A 15,117-nucleotide genomic window follows, 5' to 3' on the forward strand; every position below is an offset into this window, starting at 1 on the left:
ATAGCCCCGAGGCGCGCGCGATGATCGTCGGCCTGAACTTCAGAGTGGCGGTCCATCGCCGATGACTCCCGCGAGCGGCACGCCGGAGTCTCGGATCGTCGTCTCCTTGAAGAACGCGGTGACCAGCTTCGACTTCTCCCACGAGATGTGCGTCTTGGGGATGCACCCGAAGTGGCCCTGGAGCTTGAGGCCCCAGAGCGTGCGCGTCTCCGCGGGCGGGCTCGTCGCGTAGCCGGCCTCGGCGAACGCGTAGAAGTACTCGAGCTGGTCGTCCGTGGTCCCCTCGTCGAGCAAGTAGATCCACGTGTCCCTGGCGTCCGCCGCGAGCGACAGGGCGACCTCTGAGACCAGGAGGCTCTCCGCGCCGATGATCGCGCGCGTCGCGTCCAAGGGCACCAAGCCCTGCTTCGCACAGGCCTCGTGCCACGCCGTCTGCGCGTCGTCGTCGCCGAGGCCCTTCTTGAGCACGCCCGTGGGGATGACGCCGACGCAGAGCTTCTCGTCGAACCCGTGCTTCGTGAAGACCGCGCCCTCCGCGCCGATGTACTCCGCCCACTGCTTGAGCGTCGTGAACGAGTACGAGATGGTCCTCCGGCGGACCGCGACGTCGCCCGAGTAGGTCTGCTGCTTCTTCGGGTTCTTCGCGACGAGCTCGTCGCGCGAGGCGCGCGCCGACATGAAGAGCAGGTCGAACTCGTCGGCGGTCTTGACCTCGAACTTGACTTCGCGCATCAACGTCGCGTCCAGCCCGGAGATGCCCCGCGGGACCTGCTTGCGCAGGACCCCGCGCAAGAGGAACAGCGCCTGGCGCGCGTTGTGCAGCGCGTGGACGCCCTTGAAGAGGAAGGAGCACTCGCCCTCGAGCGTGTCCGGCGCGTTGTCGTCCCACTTGACGTACTCGAGCAGCGTCTTCTGCTCCGCCGGCGCGTCCCCGTCGTCCCACACGAAGAGGCCATACTCCGGCTCAATCATCCTCGAGAACGTGCCCGAGATCATCTGATTGTGCCACGTGCTGGGGAACGTTTGCTTCGCCCACCCCTGCCCGAAGGTCCACGCCGGGACCCGCGCCGACGCCCCGCGGATGTACTTCTTCGGCCGCTCCTCGACGTCCGCCGCGAGCTCCACGTTCGCGCCGACCATGGAGGGCATGTCGCCGGGCTCGAAGATGGGCAGCGGGTCCATTGGGGCTGGCCCAGGCGCCGCGACGGGGGCTGCCATTCGAACGCGGGCCCGCCCGCCCGGCGCTTGCTGGTGCGCTCTATTTTAGGCCTGCGCGCAGCACAGGAAGCCGTTGATGCCCATCGCCGGCGCGTTGGCGAGGGCCTCGGGGAACGTGATGTCCTCGAAGGCGATCGTGGTCTCGGGGTAGAGGCCGTCGTCGCCGTCGTCGCCCGGCGGAGGCTCGCGCTCGGCCGCCTCGAGCTCGAGCGGGGACCGCGGGCGCTCGGGCGCGTCGCGCTCCGCGGGCGCGTCGCGCGCCTCGACCTCGTCGCCCTCCGCGGCGGCGCGCCGCGCGACGCGCGCGACGATGAGCGCGATGAGCGCGAGCGGTAAAACGACGCCGCAGAGGAAGAGGAGGCCGCGGTAGACCTCCCGCGAGAAGCGCGGCTCGTCGGACATGTCGACGCGCCGCGCGAGCGCGACGATGTAGACGAGCGTGACGATGATCGCGGCGCCGCCTGCGGGGAATCGGCGCGTCGCGCGGCGCGTCGCGCGCGCGAAGATCGCCGGGCCCCGCCGCCGATCTCGTCGTCCTCCTCCTCGACGTAGGGCGTCATCGTCGCCACGGCGAAGGCGTAGACGAAGGCGACGAAGAGGCCGAGGAGCGTCTGCGTGGACTCGCCCCGCGCGACGACGGCGAGGCCCGCGGAGAGCATGAGCCTCCGGAGCGCGTCGAGGGAATCGAAGTACCAGTACCGGGGCTCGTACCTGCGCGGGCACAGCGTGCGGCAGAGACGGCGCGACGAAAGCACGCACTCGCGGTAGAGGAGGCTGTAGGGCGCGATCTCCAGAAAGCCGTCGCGGACCCTCTGCTTCGCGCGCGGCACGGCCTCGTCGAGCTCGCGGAGGAACGCGCGCGACTCGCGCGCGGCCGCGTCGTCGGAGGCCGCGAGGGCCTTGAGGCCGCCGCCGCCCGTCGGCGTCGCCAGGTCCACGAACGCGGCGAAGTCGAGGTACGGGTTCAGCCGGTCCCGGTGACGCCAGAGGAGCGCGAAGAAGAAGAGCGGCACGGCGGGGTAGACGGCGCAGAAGAGCGCGGCGTAGAAACGGATGGCGTGGTACCTCGGCGAGCGGCAGGAGACGGCGTAGTCGAGGACGAGGACGCGCGCGAACGCGTCGGAGTGCGGGTAGTCGAAGTTCTCGCAGACGAAGCTCTGGAAGAGGAGCTGGGACGCGGACGGGAAGACGACGTAGAGGATCGCGATGGACGCGTGCGTCGCCTTGCCCCGGGTCTCGCGCCGGCGGCCGAGCGCGAGCCACACGCCCGCGACGGCGCCGAGGGGCCAGAGCGTCGTCACGACGAGCCGCGTCCCGAAGCCCCAGCCGAAGGAGCAGCCGAGGGGCACGGCCTCGACGAGGTCGATATTGACGACCTTGCCCAGGGCGTTCCAGACCTTGCTGTAGAGCGGCGGGAAGGGCACGTCGAGCACGAACTCCATGTCGCCGAGGAGCTGGAAGAGGATTATCGCGCACTTGATTTTCGGGCGGACCGCGTTCCAGAGCCACGCGACGCTCGAGGCCTCGACGGCGTCCTCCGCGTCGTCCTCGACGAGGGCCGACGGGTCGCCGTCGTGGCTGTCGAGGTGGTCGAGGAACGCGGCGGCGGCCTCGCGGCCCGCGCGGCGGCGCAGGGCGACGGCCGCGAGGACGAGGACGAGCCCCGCGGCGGCCGCGAGGACGAGGACCTCGCGGCGCCAGCCCGCGGCGCCGCCGCAGGGCTCGCAGCCGAGGCTCTCGCCGTCGGGGCTCCCCGCGGCGACGAAGCCGGCGCCGCACAGCGCGCACTTGGGGCCCCGGCTCTCGCCCGCGCAGAGCCCGTCGCCGCCGCCGCGGCCCCCGGGGCAGTCGTCGACGAAGTCGCACGCCGCCGTCCGCAGGGAGTCGGTCGACGACCGCCAGTAGCCGGACCGCAGCGCCAGCGTCTCGACGGTCACGCCCTCGGCGTCGCAGGGCTCGACCCCCTTGACGTGGTGGCACTTCTCGCACGACCCGCTCGCGTCCAAGAAATAGTCGCGCGTGCACGAGTCGCAGTGCAGCGCGTCGCCGACGCTCCACGTCGGCGGCTCGCACGACGCGCACCTGCGCGCGTCTTTCTCGCGGGGGGTAACCGTAAGAAGGGGAGACGCGGCGGGGCCGCGCTTGAGCGCGTCCATGTCGAGGCCCTGCCCGTCGGGGCAGTAGACGTTGTGCACCGCCGTCGCGTTCCACGAGAAGCCGAAGGCGTCGTCGACGTTCACGCGCAGGAGCATGTAGGGGTGGTCGTCGACCTGCGCGGCGGCGGTGGCGCCCCCCCCCCCCCTGCACGCGCGCGGGCGCGGCGCGTAGAAGATCGCCTCCGCCATGTGCCAGTCGTCGAAGCCCGGCGTCGTCGCGAGCCGCGCCGCCGCCGCCGTCACGGGGTCGCTCGAGTCCCGGGCCATGATCTCGTAGGGCCCCGCGCCGAAGAGGTCCGACGCCTCGACGAGCTTGCCCGCGGCGTCCGTGACGAAGACGAGCGCGCCCTCGTCGATCGCGTAGGCCGCGAGCGCGGCGTGGATCGCGTCGAAGCTCACGTCTACCGCGCCGACGCCGACGAACGCGCCGTCGCTTGAGGAGACGAGCGCGCGGCCCGCCGTGACGCCGACGACGCCCGTGCTGAAGAGGTAGGGGTCGCTCCAGAACTGGGTCGTCGCGCCCGTCGCGTCGAAGGCGTCGCCGCCCGCCTCGTACCAGGGCCGGGCCCGCGGGTCGTAGGCGTCGTCGCTCGCGTGATTGTCGAACCAGCAGCCGTCCTGGGGCCGGAGCTGCGGCGTCGCGCCGCTCGCGGGCGTCGCGTTCGCCGGGTCGCAGAGCGGCACGCCCGTGTGGTTGTCCGTGGCGTAGGTGCGGAAGCACCGCGCGGCCGGTGGGTAGCCCTCTGCGCAGGGGTCGTCCGCGGCGCCGCCGCAGGCGGCGCTGTAGTTCCAGGGGCACGCGCCGCCGTGGAGCAGCGAGTACGCGACGGCGCCGCGGGCGACCTCGTAGCCCGCGAAGGTGCCGTCCTCGAGGCCCGCGTAGACGTAGTAGGCCGACGAGGTCTCCACGGCGCGCGCGTGCGTGTAGAGGCTCTGGCGGAGCCGCTCGAAGTCGACGGGCGCCGCGCGCGCGGTGCCGCTGCGGAACAGCGCGTGCACGCCGTCGAGCACGTAGGGCGCCACGGCGATGATGTCCAGGACCCGCGACCGCGTGTACGCGAGCATGCCCCGCCGCTCGCTGGTCGCCAGCGACTGGGGGTCCGTGATGTTCCAGTGCGGCGAGTACTGCTGTGCCACGGCGACGGGCAGGAGCCAGCGCCGCATGGCCGCCGCCGCAGCGCGGCCGGAACCGCGGTCACGCCGCGGTCACGCGGTCGCGCCGCGGTCACGCGGCACGTCGACGGGCTGCCGCAAAGAACGTTTCCATACAGATGGTAGGCATCAATAATTCTCGCCCGAGGCAGCCGTGCCGCCAACGTGAAGCCCGCGAGGTGGATCTCGAGGTGGACAATCGTGGAGCGTGTCGAGGTGCTCGTGGCAGCGCAAGGAGGTGGACGACCGCTCGTGGAGCGTGTCGAGGTGCCCGCGGCGCAGCGGCGCCACGCTCGCGCATGCGCCTCGTGCTGCGGCGCGGCCGCCTGGAGGCGCAGCGCGCGGGCGCGCTCATCACGAGCGCGAACGACGCGCTCTGCGGCAACGACCAGCCGGCCTACTGGCGCTTCGAGCACCGCGACAACAACGTCGACGGCGCCCTGCGCGCCGCCGCCGGGCCCGCGCTCGCGCGCGCGTGCCTCGAGCTGCCGCGCGTGGAGGATTCTGACGTGCGACGAGACATCGCGCGGTGGCCCGGCGGCTGCAAGCGCGGCGCGTCGGCGCCCGTGCGCTGCCCGACGGGGTCGGCCGTCGCGACGGCGGCGTCCGGCGACCTCGACGCGGCCGTCGTGGTCCACGCCGTCGCGCCGGACGTCGAGCTCACGCACGGCCGCTACTCGGGCCGCTACTCGGGCTCCGGCGACGACCGCGACCGGCTGCCCGAGGAGCTGCTCCGCGGCGCGTACGCCGCCGCGCTCGCCGCGGCCGCGGCGGCGGCGACGACGGCGGCGTGCCCCGCGCTCGGCGCGGGCGTCAAGGGCTGGGCGCCGGCCGTGACCGCGGCCTTCGGCCTCGACGCCGCGGCGCGCGCGGCCGGCGGGGGCCTCGACGCCGTCGCCTTCGTCCTCGGCGACCGACTGGGCGCGCGTCGCGGCGGCGCTCCGTCGGGCCGCCGGCCGGCGGCGGCGCGGGCCTCGCCGACGCCGCGGCGTCGGGCGCGGACCTCGAGTGGACGCTCGCGCCGGCCGCGGCCGGCGGCGGCGACGCGCTCAGACTCCGCGACCTCCCCGAGTTCGGGCGGCCCCGCGCGTCCTGGGCCACGGAGGCCGCGGGGACCCGGTCCGGCGGCAACGCCTGGCGCTGGAACCCGTCGGACGTGCGCGCGGTCTAAGGCTGGTGAATTCGATAATGAATTGGGAGGGGAGCGGGCCCGCGCCGTCGTTGGTGGTCGCGGGGCCGCCGCACAGACATGGCGTGAAGAAGGGGCCGCGGATCTCGTCCAGGAGGTGGAGCGCGCGGTCGGCGAAGATTGCCGAGGTTGGACGGGCCGGTCCGGCGGAGGAGCGGAGAGCACGCCCGGGATCGGGGCTCTCGGGGGGAGGGGGTGCGCGGTCGGGCCGTAGGTCGAAGAAGCAAGGCGAGGTCGGAGTTCTCGAAGCGGTGCGGTCGGACCGAAGAAGAATGACAGGGCCGGGAAAAACCGCGAGGTGAGTGGGGCGGAGGGGTCCGCGAGCGCGGGAATCGCCGTCGAGGCGACTCGGTGGCGAGACGGAGGGGTCGGGGACTTGGTCGGCGCGCGCGGCGCGTCCGGTTCCCGGGTCGCCGCGCGGCGCCGCTCAGAGGCCGCGCGGGGGGGCACCGTCCCGGCCCTGGAGCTTGAGGATCTGGTCGAGGCGCTGCTCGAGCTTCGCGAGCGTCGCCGTCTGCTTCCGCTGGCTCACGTAGACGAAGGCGAGCGACGCGACGAGCACGACGGCGGCGGCGGCCGTCGCGACGACGTGCTCGCGGCGGCTCTCGTGGATGATGGTCGTCGTCGACGTCTCGCGGATCGCGGCGGGCGCGGCGCGCGCGTCGCGCTTGAGCCACTTGCGCATCTTGGCGTCGTCCGCGAGCGCCGCGAGGGACCGGCGGCGGCGGCGGCGCGTCTGCGTGTCGAGGGCGGGGACGTAGTCGCAGCACGCTTTGACGCAGGCGTCGTAGGCGGGCACGATCTCGTCGTCGTCGAAATCGTCCGCGTCGCTCGTCCCGTCCACGCCGCACAACGAGTCTTTGTTTTCGCCGACCTGCGTGCACGTGTCCCCGGAGTCGCTCGCCACCCACGTGTCGTCGTCCTCGAGGCCGAGCTCCGACGAGCAGCGGTCCCAGCCAAAGTTGGGGATGGAGAACGACGGCGAGTAGTAGCACCCGAAGGGTTCGTAGTCCTCGTCCCAGGCGTTGTTCTCGCAGTCCTCGTCGTCGGAGCCGTCGCAGTACGTCGAGTTGTGCCAGACCGGGTGCAGGACCGTGATGCTGCCGTCGTCGTTGAGCTGCTCCTGGTACTGCGTGCAGCTGTCGGCGGCGCACGACGTGTAGATGGAGATCGTGATGCCCGTATAGTCGTCGCAGGCCGTGTCGGGCCCGTGCTCGATCTTGAGGATGTACTCCCACTGGCCGAACTCGATGCCGTTCGCGAACTGCGCGAGGTCGCCCGCGCCGCGCCCGGACCCGTCCATCACGGTGATGTCGAGGCCGAGGTGGTAGCCGTCGGACCCGCAACCGTCGTTGTCGGCGTCGTAGTAGTCCTTGCCCGCGTTCCAGGGCGCGTAGACCTGGTCGACCTGGAGGTTGAAATTGACCGGGTAGTCGGCGGTAACTTGGTCGATTTCCATCGTGTTCTGCAGGATGATCCCGAAGTAGATCGCGTCGCCCGGCACCTGGCCTTCGCAGGACGTGGCGCCCTCCTGGACCTCGAAGCCGTACCTGCGCGGGTCCCGTGACGCGCGGCCGCGGCGGGGGGCGCGCGGGCGCCGGCGCCGCGCTGGCAGTGGGGGATGATGTCGAAGATCGTGACCTCCTCGGCGCGGCGCGTCGTCGCGGTCTCGCCCGGGCACGTCGACTCGCCCCCGATGGTCGTAAAGATGGGCGTGCCGTAGACCGTGTCCGTCTCGATCTTGACGGCGAAGACGTCGCCGGTCTCCTCGTCGCCGAGCGAGATCGACACCGCGTGGCTCCGCGCCTGGCTCTTCTCCCCGGACCGCCCGAGCTCGACGGCGACGGAGCCCTTGGTGGTGAGCGCCATCTCCTCCTCCGTCTCGGCGCCGACGATGTTCAGTTTGCTCTCCGCGAAGAGCGACGCCGAGAACTCGGCCTCCGCGGCGTAGCCGACGACCTGCTCCAGCGTCGACGTCTGCGTGAACGCGTATTCCATCTCGATCTCGGCGCCGGCCCCGAAGGTGATGTAGCGCGTGCCGTCGCCGACGGTGTCGAGCATGTAGTTGGGCAGCAGGTCGTCGCCGTTGTTCTCGGGGACGGAGCAGAACGCCGTGAAGGACGGCAGGGTGACCATGTCGAAGTCGTCGCAGATGCCCAGGAGGTTATTGACCATCTCGAGGCTCGACTGCATCTTGCTGTAGACGTCGCACGTCTCGTCGCCGTAGAGCGAGCCGCTCTCGCAGTTCGCCTTCGTGTCGATGAGGACGGCGCCGAGGTACTCCGCCTGCGTGAGCATCTGCACGTACGAATACAGGGGAGTGATGCCGCCGACGACGCGCACGGACTCGAGGTAGAGCTGCCCCGTGTTGAGGAAGTCGGTGAACGTGCTCGTCGTGTCCGAGTCGCTGAGGAACGTCGTGAAGGTCGACGAGATGCTCGAGAGGATCGAGTTGATGTGGGTCTGGAGCGTCGCGACCTCGTCGCGATCGCTCGTGGCGCGGTAGTTCTTGAGGACCGTCTGCCAGTTGTCGATGGCCTGCTGGATCTCCTCGAGCTCGGCGGCGCTGAGCGACGTCGACGGGCACGTGTCGCAGGCGATGGGACAGGCCGACGACGCGTTGACGCCGGTGTCGTCGGTGAGCTGGCAGCGGCTTTGGGCCGTGTCGTCGTTGCTCGCGTACTCGGCGACGTAGTCGCAGTCCTCGGACGGGTTGCCGCTCGCGTACCAGCTCGTGGAATCCGAGCAGTCCGCGTCGGTCTTCTGCTTGGCGAGGCGCGTCATCTGCTGCTCGATCTGGCTCGCGCTGAGGACGTAGGTCGTCACCGTCTCCGGGAACCACTCGTAGGTGTTCTGCGTGACGACGCAGTACTGGGGCCCCTCGGTCGGGTCGTCGTTGTACGCGGTCGCCGCCTCGCTCTTGTCGGACAGGTAGGCGTAGACCTGGGTCGCGGAGAGGATGCGCAGGTTCGCGCCGCCGCCGACGATGAGGTCCGACGGCTGGCCCGCCTCGAAGGGGTCTCCGCTCGTCGAGATGCCCGTCGTGAACTCGAACTCGAACTCGAAGGACTTGGTGTTCTCGCGCGTCACCGTCGTCACCGTCGAGTCCTGCTCTCCCTTGATGCCGGCCTTCAATTCAATCTTATCACCAGTCGTACTGGTGCCGATGCCCAGCGGCGCGATCATTATTTTTTCTTCCGTGTTGATACCCATCTTGGCCGAGAGTTCCTCCGCGTAGCCGTAGGCGCCCGCGTGCAAGCCGGCGATGGACATGGACACGCCCAGGGTCGACCCCTCCTCCATGCTCACCGACGACGTGCCGCCCGGCGGATCGCGGATCACGGCGAAGATGAGCGTCGGGTCCGTCGTCGCCGCGTAGAGCCGCGGCACGTTGTCCGGCGCCGTGCCCAGGACGGCCATGACGCGGTCGAAGTCGACCTCCGAGCCGTCGAACTCGCGGGAGAACGCCAGGCTGAATTGCAGCGTGTAGGGCGAGAAGACGTTGAGCGCGGCGGGCGTCAGCTCGTAGACGTAGCCGAAGCCGTCGTACATCGACGTGTAGTCGACCGTCAGGTCGTACTCGTCGCTGATCGTCGTCGTCAGGCCCGAAATGCGGTCGTTGAGGGTGATGTCGATGTCAAACCCGTCGCCGTTCGTCGGCGCGGCCTCGACGTAGACGTTGTCGTCCGTGAGCGAGACGGGCGCGCCGTCGCTCCCGCAGGTGTTCTGGTAATCGTCGTCGTCGCCGTCGACGGACGCGTACTCGCTGTACTGCCAGGGCCAGGCGCAGACGGCGCCGGGGTAGCGCTCGACGAGCTTGAAGCTCAGCACGAGGTTGTCCTCTTCCTTGACGAAGATCGACGTCGAGTTGATGCACGTGGGGCCGCCGTATTCGTTGTCGTCGGAGATGGTCGCGGCCGGCGCGTCGAGGAGGAGGAGCTCGTTGTAGTCCGGGTACTCGGAGAAGCAGGCCCCGGTCGACCCGCAGTTGTTGTACGGCTCGGTCGTGGCGTCGCGCTCGTCGTCGGTGCTCTCGTACTCGATCGGCGTGAGCTCGCCGCTGACGAGCGGCAGCAGCTCCACGAAGCTCAGGCAGATCGGCGCCGTGTACGTGAAGTTCTCCTGCACGTCGCCGTTGGACATGTCGACGCCCGTCAGCTCGTTGAGGTAGAGGTCATTGAACCACTGGTCGATGCGGTTGTTGCTCGAGCCCGCTTCGGAGACGGCGCAGGGGAGGCGGTCGCTGCCCGAGAAGCCCGGGATGGGCACGCGGCAGGGGTTGACGTCGACGGAATCGTCGTCGTTCGATACGATGTCGTCGTAGGAGTAGTCCTCGCAATTCTCGAGCGTCTCGCCGTCGAGGTCTTCGCTCTCGTACATGGTCACGGTGTAGGATTCGAGCGGGAAGACCTTGACCGTGTCGAGTCCCATGTAGGTGACGAGCTCCTTCTCGAAGCCGCAGCTGTCCGCCGTGACGGAGAAGCCCTGGCCCGTGATGAACTCCTGGCCCGCCGCGCCGCCGAGGAGCGAGATGGTGATGTACATCCACGTGCTCGTGACGAAGTCCACGTTCGCGTCGCCGTCCGTCGTGAAGGTGATCGACGGGGCCGCGACCTTGGTCTGGACGACCGCGTCGTCGTCGTCGACGTCGGTCGAGACCTTGAAGTCGATGGCGGTGTTGTTGTCGCTCCCGGCGTAGCCTTCAAAGTACACGGTGACGAGCTCGCCGATCATCGGCGCGAACTCAAAGTAGCCGAGGTCGTCCGTCGAGTACGAGTCCGTCGACCCGCTCTCGCGTAGCATGTAGATCGTCTGGCCCGACGGGAGCGCGCAGTAGCACTGGCCCGCCGTGGCCTCGGGCTCCCAGGAGGGGAGGATCTGGTCGCCGCAGTCGCCCCAGTACTTGTCGAAGTTCCGGTCCGGGTTCGAGCTGTCCGTGCCGCCCCCCGACCGGAGGTAGCCGCGGACCGAGACGGACGTCTCGTCCTTGATGTTGGCATTGCCGCCGTAGACGTGCGTCGAGGTCACGGCCTGCCAGGACGGGTTGAAGACGTGGGGCCCGAGCACGGGGTCGACGAGGCTGCAGGTCACGTTGAAGTACTGCTTCGACGCGCTCCACGTCTCGTCGACGATGCGGATGAGCGGGCTGTAGTCGCCGTTCACGTCCGTGTAGCCGTAGACGACGGGGTCGTAGCTCGGGTCCATCGTCGTGCTGTCGAGCATGTGGGACACGCTCACGTAGACGTCGGGCACGGGCGTGCCCGCGCCGCTGGACGTCACGACGCTCACCGTGAAGAGGCTGAGCCAGGGCACGGTGTAGACCGTCGTGCCCGTGAAATTGGTCATGTCCGTGTCTTGGTCGGCCCAGTTCGGGTTCGCGACGACGGTGTAGACGACGCGGGCACCGGGCGTGTAGCCGGTCTTCGTGTCCGTGAACGTGAGGGGCGCGACCGTGGCGCCGCACTTGGAGCTCGGCACGAGCACGTCCGCGACCTGGGTGTTCGAGCTCGCCGACGTGCCCTGGGACCGGCGGTAGACGTTGAACTCGCCCTCGCTGTTGTACGTGTCGAGCCACGTCAGCGTGACGCCGTTGAAGCCCGCGGCGCCGTTGCCCATGTCCGGCAGGATGTCGAGGGGCGCGCCGAGGACGCGGAGGCCGACCATGCAGATGATGGACGTGAGCGCGGCGTCCGCGTCGTCGTCGCCGTCCCCGTCGTACTCCGTGTAGATGCAGTAGATGCGCTTCGTGTCGATCTGCGCGATGCTCAGGCCGTCGGAGATCGTGTAGGACCGGCCGGTGGACGCGTCGACGTAGTCGGAGGGGAAGGAGTCGTCGTCCATCTCGATGCCGTTGAGGTAGCCGCACTGGCGGTAGACGATCGAGCCCGCGTCGTCGTCCGGGTCCGGGTACGCGTCCTCCGTGTAGGCCCACGTGACGTCGACGGGCGTGTCGAGGCTCGCGCCGCAGACGTCCGACGAGTCGGACGTCGACGGGAACGACGCCGCGTAGGAGTCGATGAAGGTGCTCCCGCCCCAGTAGTAGGTCTGGGACATCTGGAGCGACGCCATCGCGCTCGTGACCATGGACGTGATCAGGACCGTCGAGTCGTCGTCGTCGTTCGTGTAGTACTCCTTCTGATCCGTCTCGATCGTGTACGAGAAGTAGTCGTCGTTGTCGTCCTGCGAGAGCGTCGCGTCCCAGGTGCTCGACATGCCGCTGGGCTGCGACACGGTGATCGTGATCGCCGCGTCGTCGACGTCGTCGGACTTGACCAGGAAGAAGATCTTGCGGAGGCCGTAGGACGTCGGGAACGTCGCGGACGCCGTGCCCGTGTCGTCGTCCCAGACCTCGCAGCTGTAGCTCAGCTTGACGTCGTTGTTGCCGAACGCGCGGATCTTGAAGTCGTCCGTGTCCGAGATGGCGCCCGTGGCCTGCACGATGGAGACGGTGTAGAGCGAGTCCGCGGTATCGCAGTCGTCCGTCGACGCGACGATGGGCTCGGGCACGGGGACGGACCAGACGTAGTTGTTCGTGTCGTCGAGGTTCGTCACGTTGACGTGGTACGTCGCGAGGCAGGCCGTGACCTCGGCGTAGGTCAGGATGTTGTTGCTGTCGAGGTCCCACTCCTGGAGCGCGGAGCGGACGTCGTTCGTCACCGTGACCGTGTCGTCGACGGCCGCCGTCGTGCCGATGTACGCGCGCGTCAGCGGGTTCGCCATGAGGAGCATGTGGCCGAGCGAGATCGTCGCGACGGTCGAGCACGAGGTCACGGTGCACAGCTCGCCCGCCCAGCCGGTCTCGCAGACGCACTCGCCCTGCGACGCGGCCCCGTCGGAGTAGGTGGAGTAGTGGCCCGGCTCGCCGTCGTCGTTGTCGGCGGCGCAGTCGACGCAGTCCGTCGCGCCGGCCGCGTCCTGGTACGTGCCGCCGGGGCACGCCGCGCACCCCGTCGCGCCGTCGTGGCCCGAGTAGCGGCCCGCGGGGCAGTCCGTGCACTCAGTCGCGGCGTCGCCGCTGTAGGTGCCCGCGGGGCACGTGACGCACTCGGTGCCGGCGTCGTACGTGCCCGCCTCGCAGAGCGTGCAGGCCGTCTCGAGGGAGATGGCGCCCGTCTCGCCCGTGGAGACGTAGCCCGTGGGGCACGCCGTGCAGTTGGACGCGCCGCTCCCGGCGTAGCTGCCCGCGGCGCACGTCGTGCACGTCGAGCGGCCGGCCTCGGCGTACGTGCCCGACGGGCAGCTCTTGCAGCCCGTCGCCCCGTCGACGCTCGAGTAGCGCCCGCTGGCGCACTCGCTGCAGCCGTGGCTCCAGTAGTAGTAGTCCATGCCCTGCGCGTTCCCGTTCGACGGCGCGCAGCCAAAATAAAGGCCGCAGCCGTAGCCCGTGGAGTCGTCGGCGTCGAAGTAGATGCCGTCGCACTGCTCGCTCGTGCAGAGGTCCTGGCAGGCCTCGAGGCTGTCGCCCGCGTCCGTCGTGGAGAACTCGTAGTACTCGACCTGGCCGGCGCTGTCGTCGTCGCCCTGGAGGTGGCCGCCGAAGTAGTTGCCGCAGCCGTGGCCCTGGGACCAGTAGATGGCGTCGCAGCCGGCCTCCATGCACTGGTCCTGGCAGCCCTCGAGGCTCACGGACGCCGGGAGGCCGAGCGCGTTGTCCGTGTCGTAGCCGTAGCCGCAGCCCCCGGACACGTCCGGGCAGTAGCGCTCGAAGGAGCTCCAGCTCTCCCAGTAGCCCGCGACCCTCGTGAAGATGCCCGTGGCCACGTAGCCGCCGCCCCAGACGTAGCCCTCCGGGCGGCAGGCGCCCGCGTCGCTCGGGCAGTAGGCGGCGAACTCCGTCCAGTCGGCGCAGACGCGGCCCGCGCCCAGGGCGACGAAGGCCCCGGCGTTCGCGTCGAGGCCCGACGAGGCGCCGTAGTAGCCCGCGGGGCAGGACGTGCAGTCCTCGCCGCCGAAGGTGTAGGTGCCCTGCGGGCACGCCGCGCAGCCCGTCGCGGACCCGGAGCTGTAGCGGCCGCCGGGGCAGTCCTCGCAGTTCGTGCACGTGCAGCAGCTGTCGCATTCGTCGTCGCAGCCGCTGTGGGAATCGTCGCAGCCGTTGTCGCAGCTGCCGCCGCACAGGTAGGGCCAGTCCTGGCAGTCCTTGCCCGCGTAGTAGCCGCTGCTGCTGTACGTGTTGGGCGGGCAGCCGGTGCTGCTGATGTCGCAGAGGCCGAGGTCGCCCTCGTCGAGCTGGCGCCGGAACTCGGCCATGAGATCGCCGGCCGGCGCCTGCTCGTCGCAGACCGCGGCCCGCGTGCCGGCGAGGCCGAGCGTGAGGTGCGTCGAGCCCTCCGCCTCCGTCGCGCGCGCGCTGTGCACGGCGCCCTGGGGCAGGAAGAGCAGGTCGCCGGGCCCGAGCTCGAAGTCGTCGCAGACCTCGAGGCCCGACATCTCGCTCGCGTCGTACGTCGCGCACGTGCCGTGCTTGGCGACGGCGTGCACCTGCGCGGCGTTCAAATGCTCCGGCGTCGCGCGGATCGCGCGGCGCGCGCGAGCGCCGCCGCGAGCTCGACGAGCGACGGACGCTTCGTCCGATCATCGGCCGGAGCGACGTCGACGCGACCGGGCTCGGGCGCCGTCGACGTCGGGCCCCGCGCGGCTTCGACGCCGGCCGGAGCCGGCGTGCAGACGTGCCAGGCCTTGGCCCCGGCGATCTGGAAGACGACGACGTCGTTGAGGTCCGTGTGGTTCGCCAGCGCCGCGGCGCCGGGCGCGGACACGTAGACGTGGGCCGTGTCGCCGCGGTCGAGGTCGAAGACGGGCTTGGGGAAGAGGCGTTCGACGGCGGCCGTCGCCGCGCGCTCCGACGCGTCGACGCCGAAGAGGTACTCGAGGCGCGCGACGACGGACATGCGCTCCTCGCGCGCGTCGGACGCCACCGGCTCCGGCGCGCCCAGGCCCGCGAGCAGCGCGGCGGCCGCGGCGTCGCCGCCGAACGGCTCGCCGCCGCCGTCGCCCTTGACCGCGGTGCGCGGCGCGGCGCCGTCGCTCACGAAGGGCGCCAGCAGCGCGCTCCGCAGCGTGGCGAGCTCGTCCGGCGCGTAGGCGCCGCCGCCGCGCGCGAGGAAGACCTCGCGCCGCGCGACGTGCGCCGCGAACCAGGTCGCATTCGGGCCGATGTCGCTGCCCCAGGCCGTGGAGAGGTCTTCGTGCTGCAGGGTCGCGACCACCTCGGGGTCGAGACGGTCGAACTGGAAGCCGGAGGAGACGGGGAGCGCGAGCAGCAGGGCGAGCGCGGCACGCGCCATGAGATCGAGAGTTTGAAGCATGCTGCCCGCAGAAATCGACGTCGAAGGCGGTCGGAATGCCTGAAGATCGAGGCTGCCTGCTTCGGAAAATCGGGCACGCAGCTGCGTTGGACAA

The 15,117-nt window shown here is 70.4% G+C and overlaps 1 protein-coding gene across 1 annotated transcript in view; it reads right to left on the bottom strand.

Annotated features, from left to right (window-relative positions):
- Positions 1 to 15,023, bottom strand: part of AURANDRAFT_63985 (hypothetical protein) — a gene marked incomplete at both ends in the record, with an annotated part of 17,159 nt that extends 2,136 nt beyond the window's left edge. The window contains 7 exons of the mRNA XM_009038452.1: positions 67 to 1,012; positions 1,283 to 1,679; positions 1,958 to 3,300; positions 3,346 to 4,502; positions 6,248 to 7,265; positions 7,397 to 14,196; positions 14,385 to 15,023. Of these exons, the coding sequence (XP_009036700.1) occupies positions 67 to 1,012; positions 1,283 to 1,679; positions 1,958 to 3,300; positions 3,346 to 4,502; positions 6,248 to 7,265; positions 7,397 to 14,196; positions 14,385 to 15,023 (12,300 nt within the window). The remainder of the gene's footprint in view (positions 1 to 66; positions 1,013 to 1,282; positions 1,680 to 1,957; positions 3,301 to 3,345; positions 4,503 to 6,247; positions 7,266 to 7,396; positions 14,197 to 14,384) is intronic.
- Positions 15,024 to 15,117: the final 94 nt, after the last annotated feature.

Source organism: Aureococcus anophagefferens (assembly GCF_000186865.1).
Source record: "Aureococcus anophagefferens unplaced genomic scaffold AURANscaffold_8, whole genome shotgun sequence".
Taxonomy (NCBI): domain Eukaryota; class Pelagophyceae; order Pelagomonadales; family Pelagomonadaceae; genus Aureococcus; species Aureococcus anophagefferens.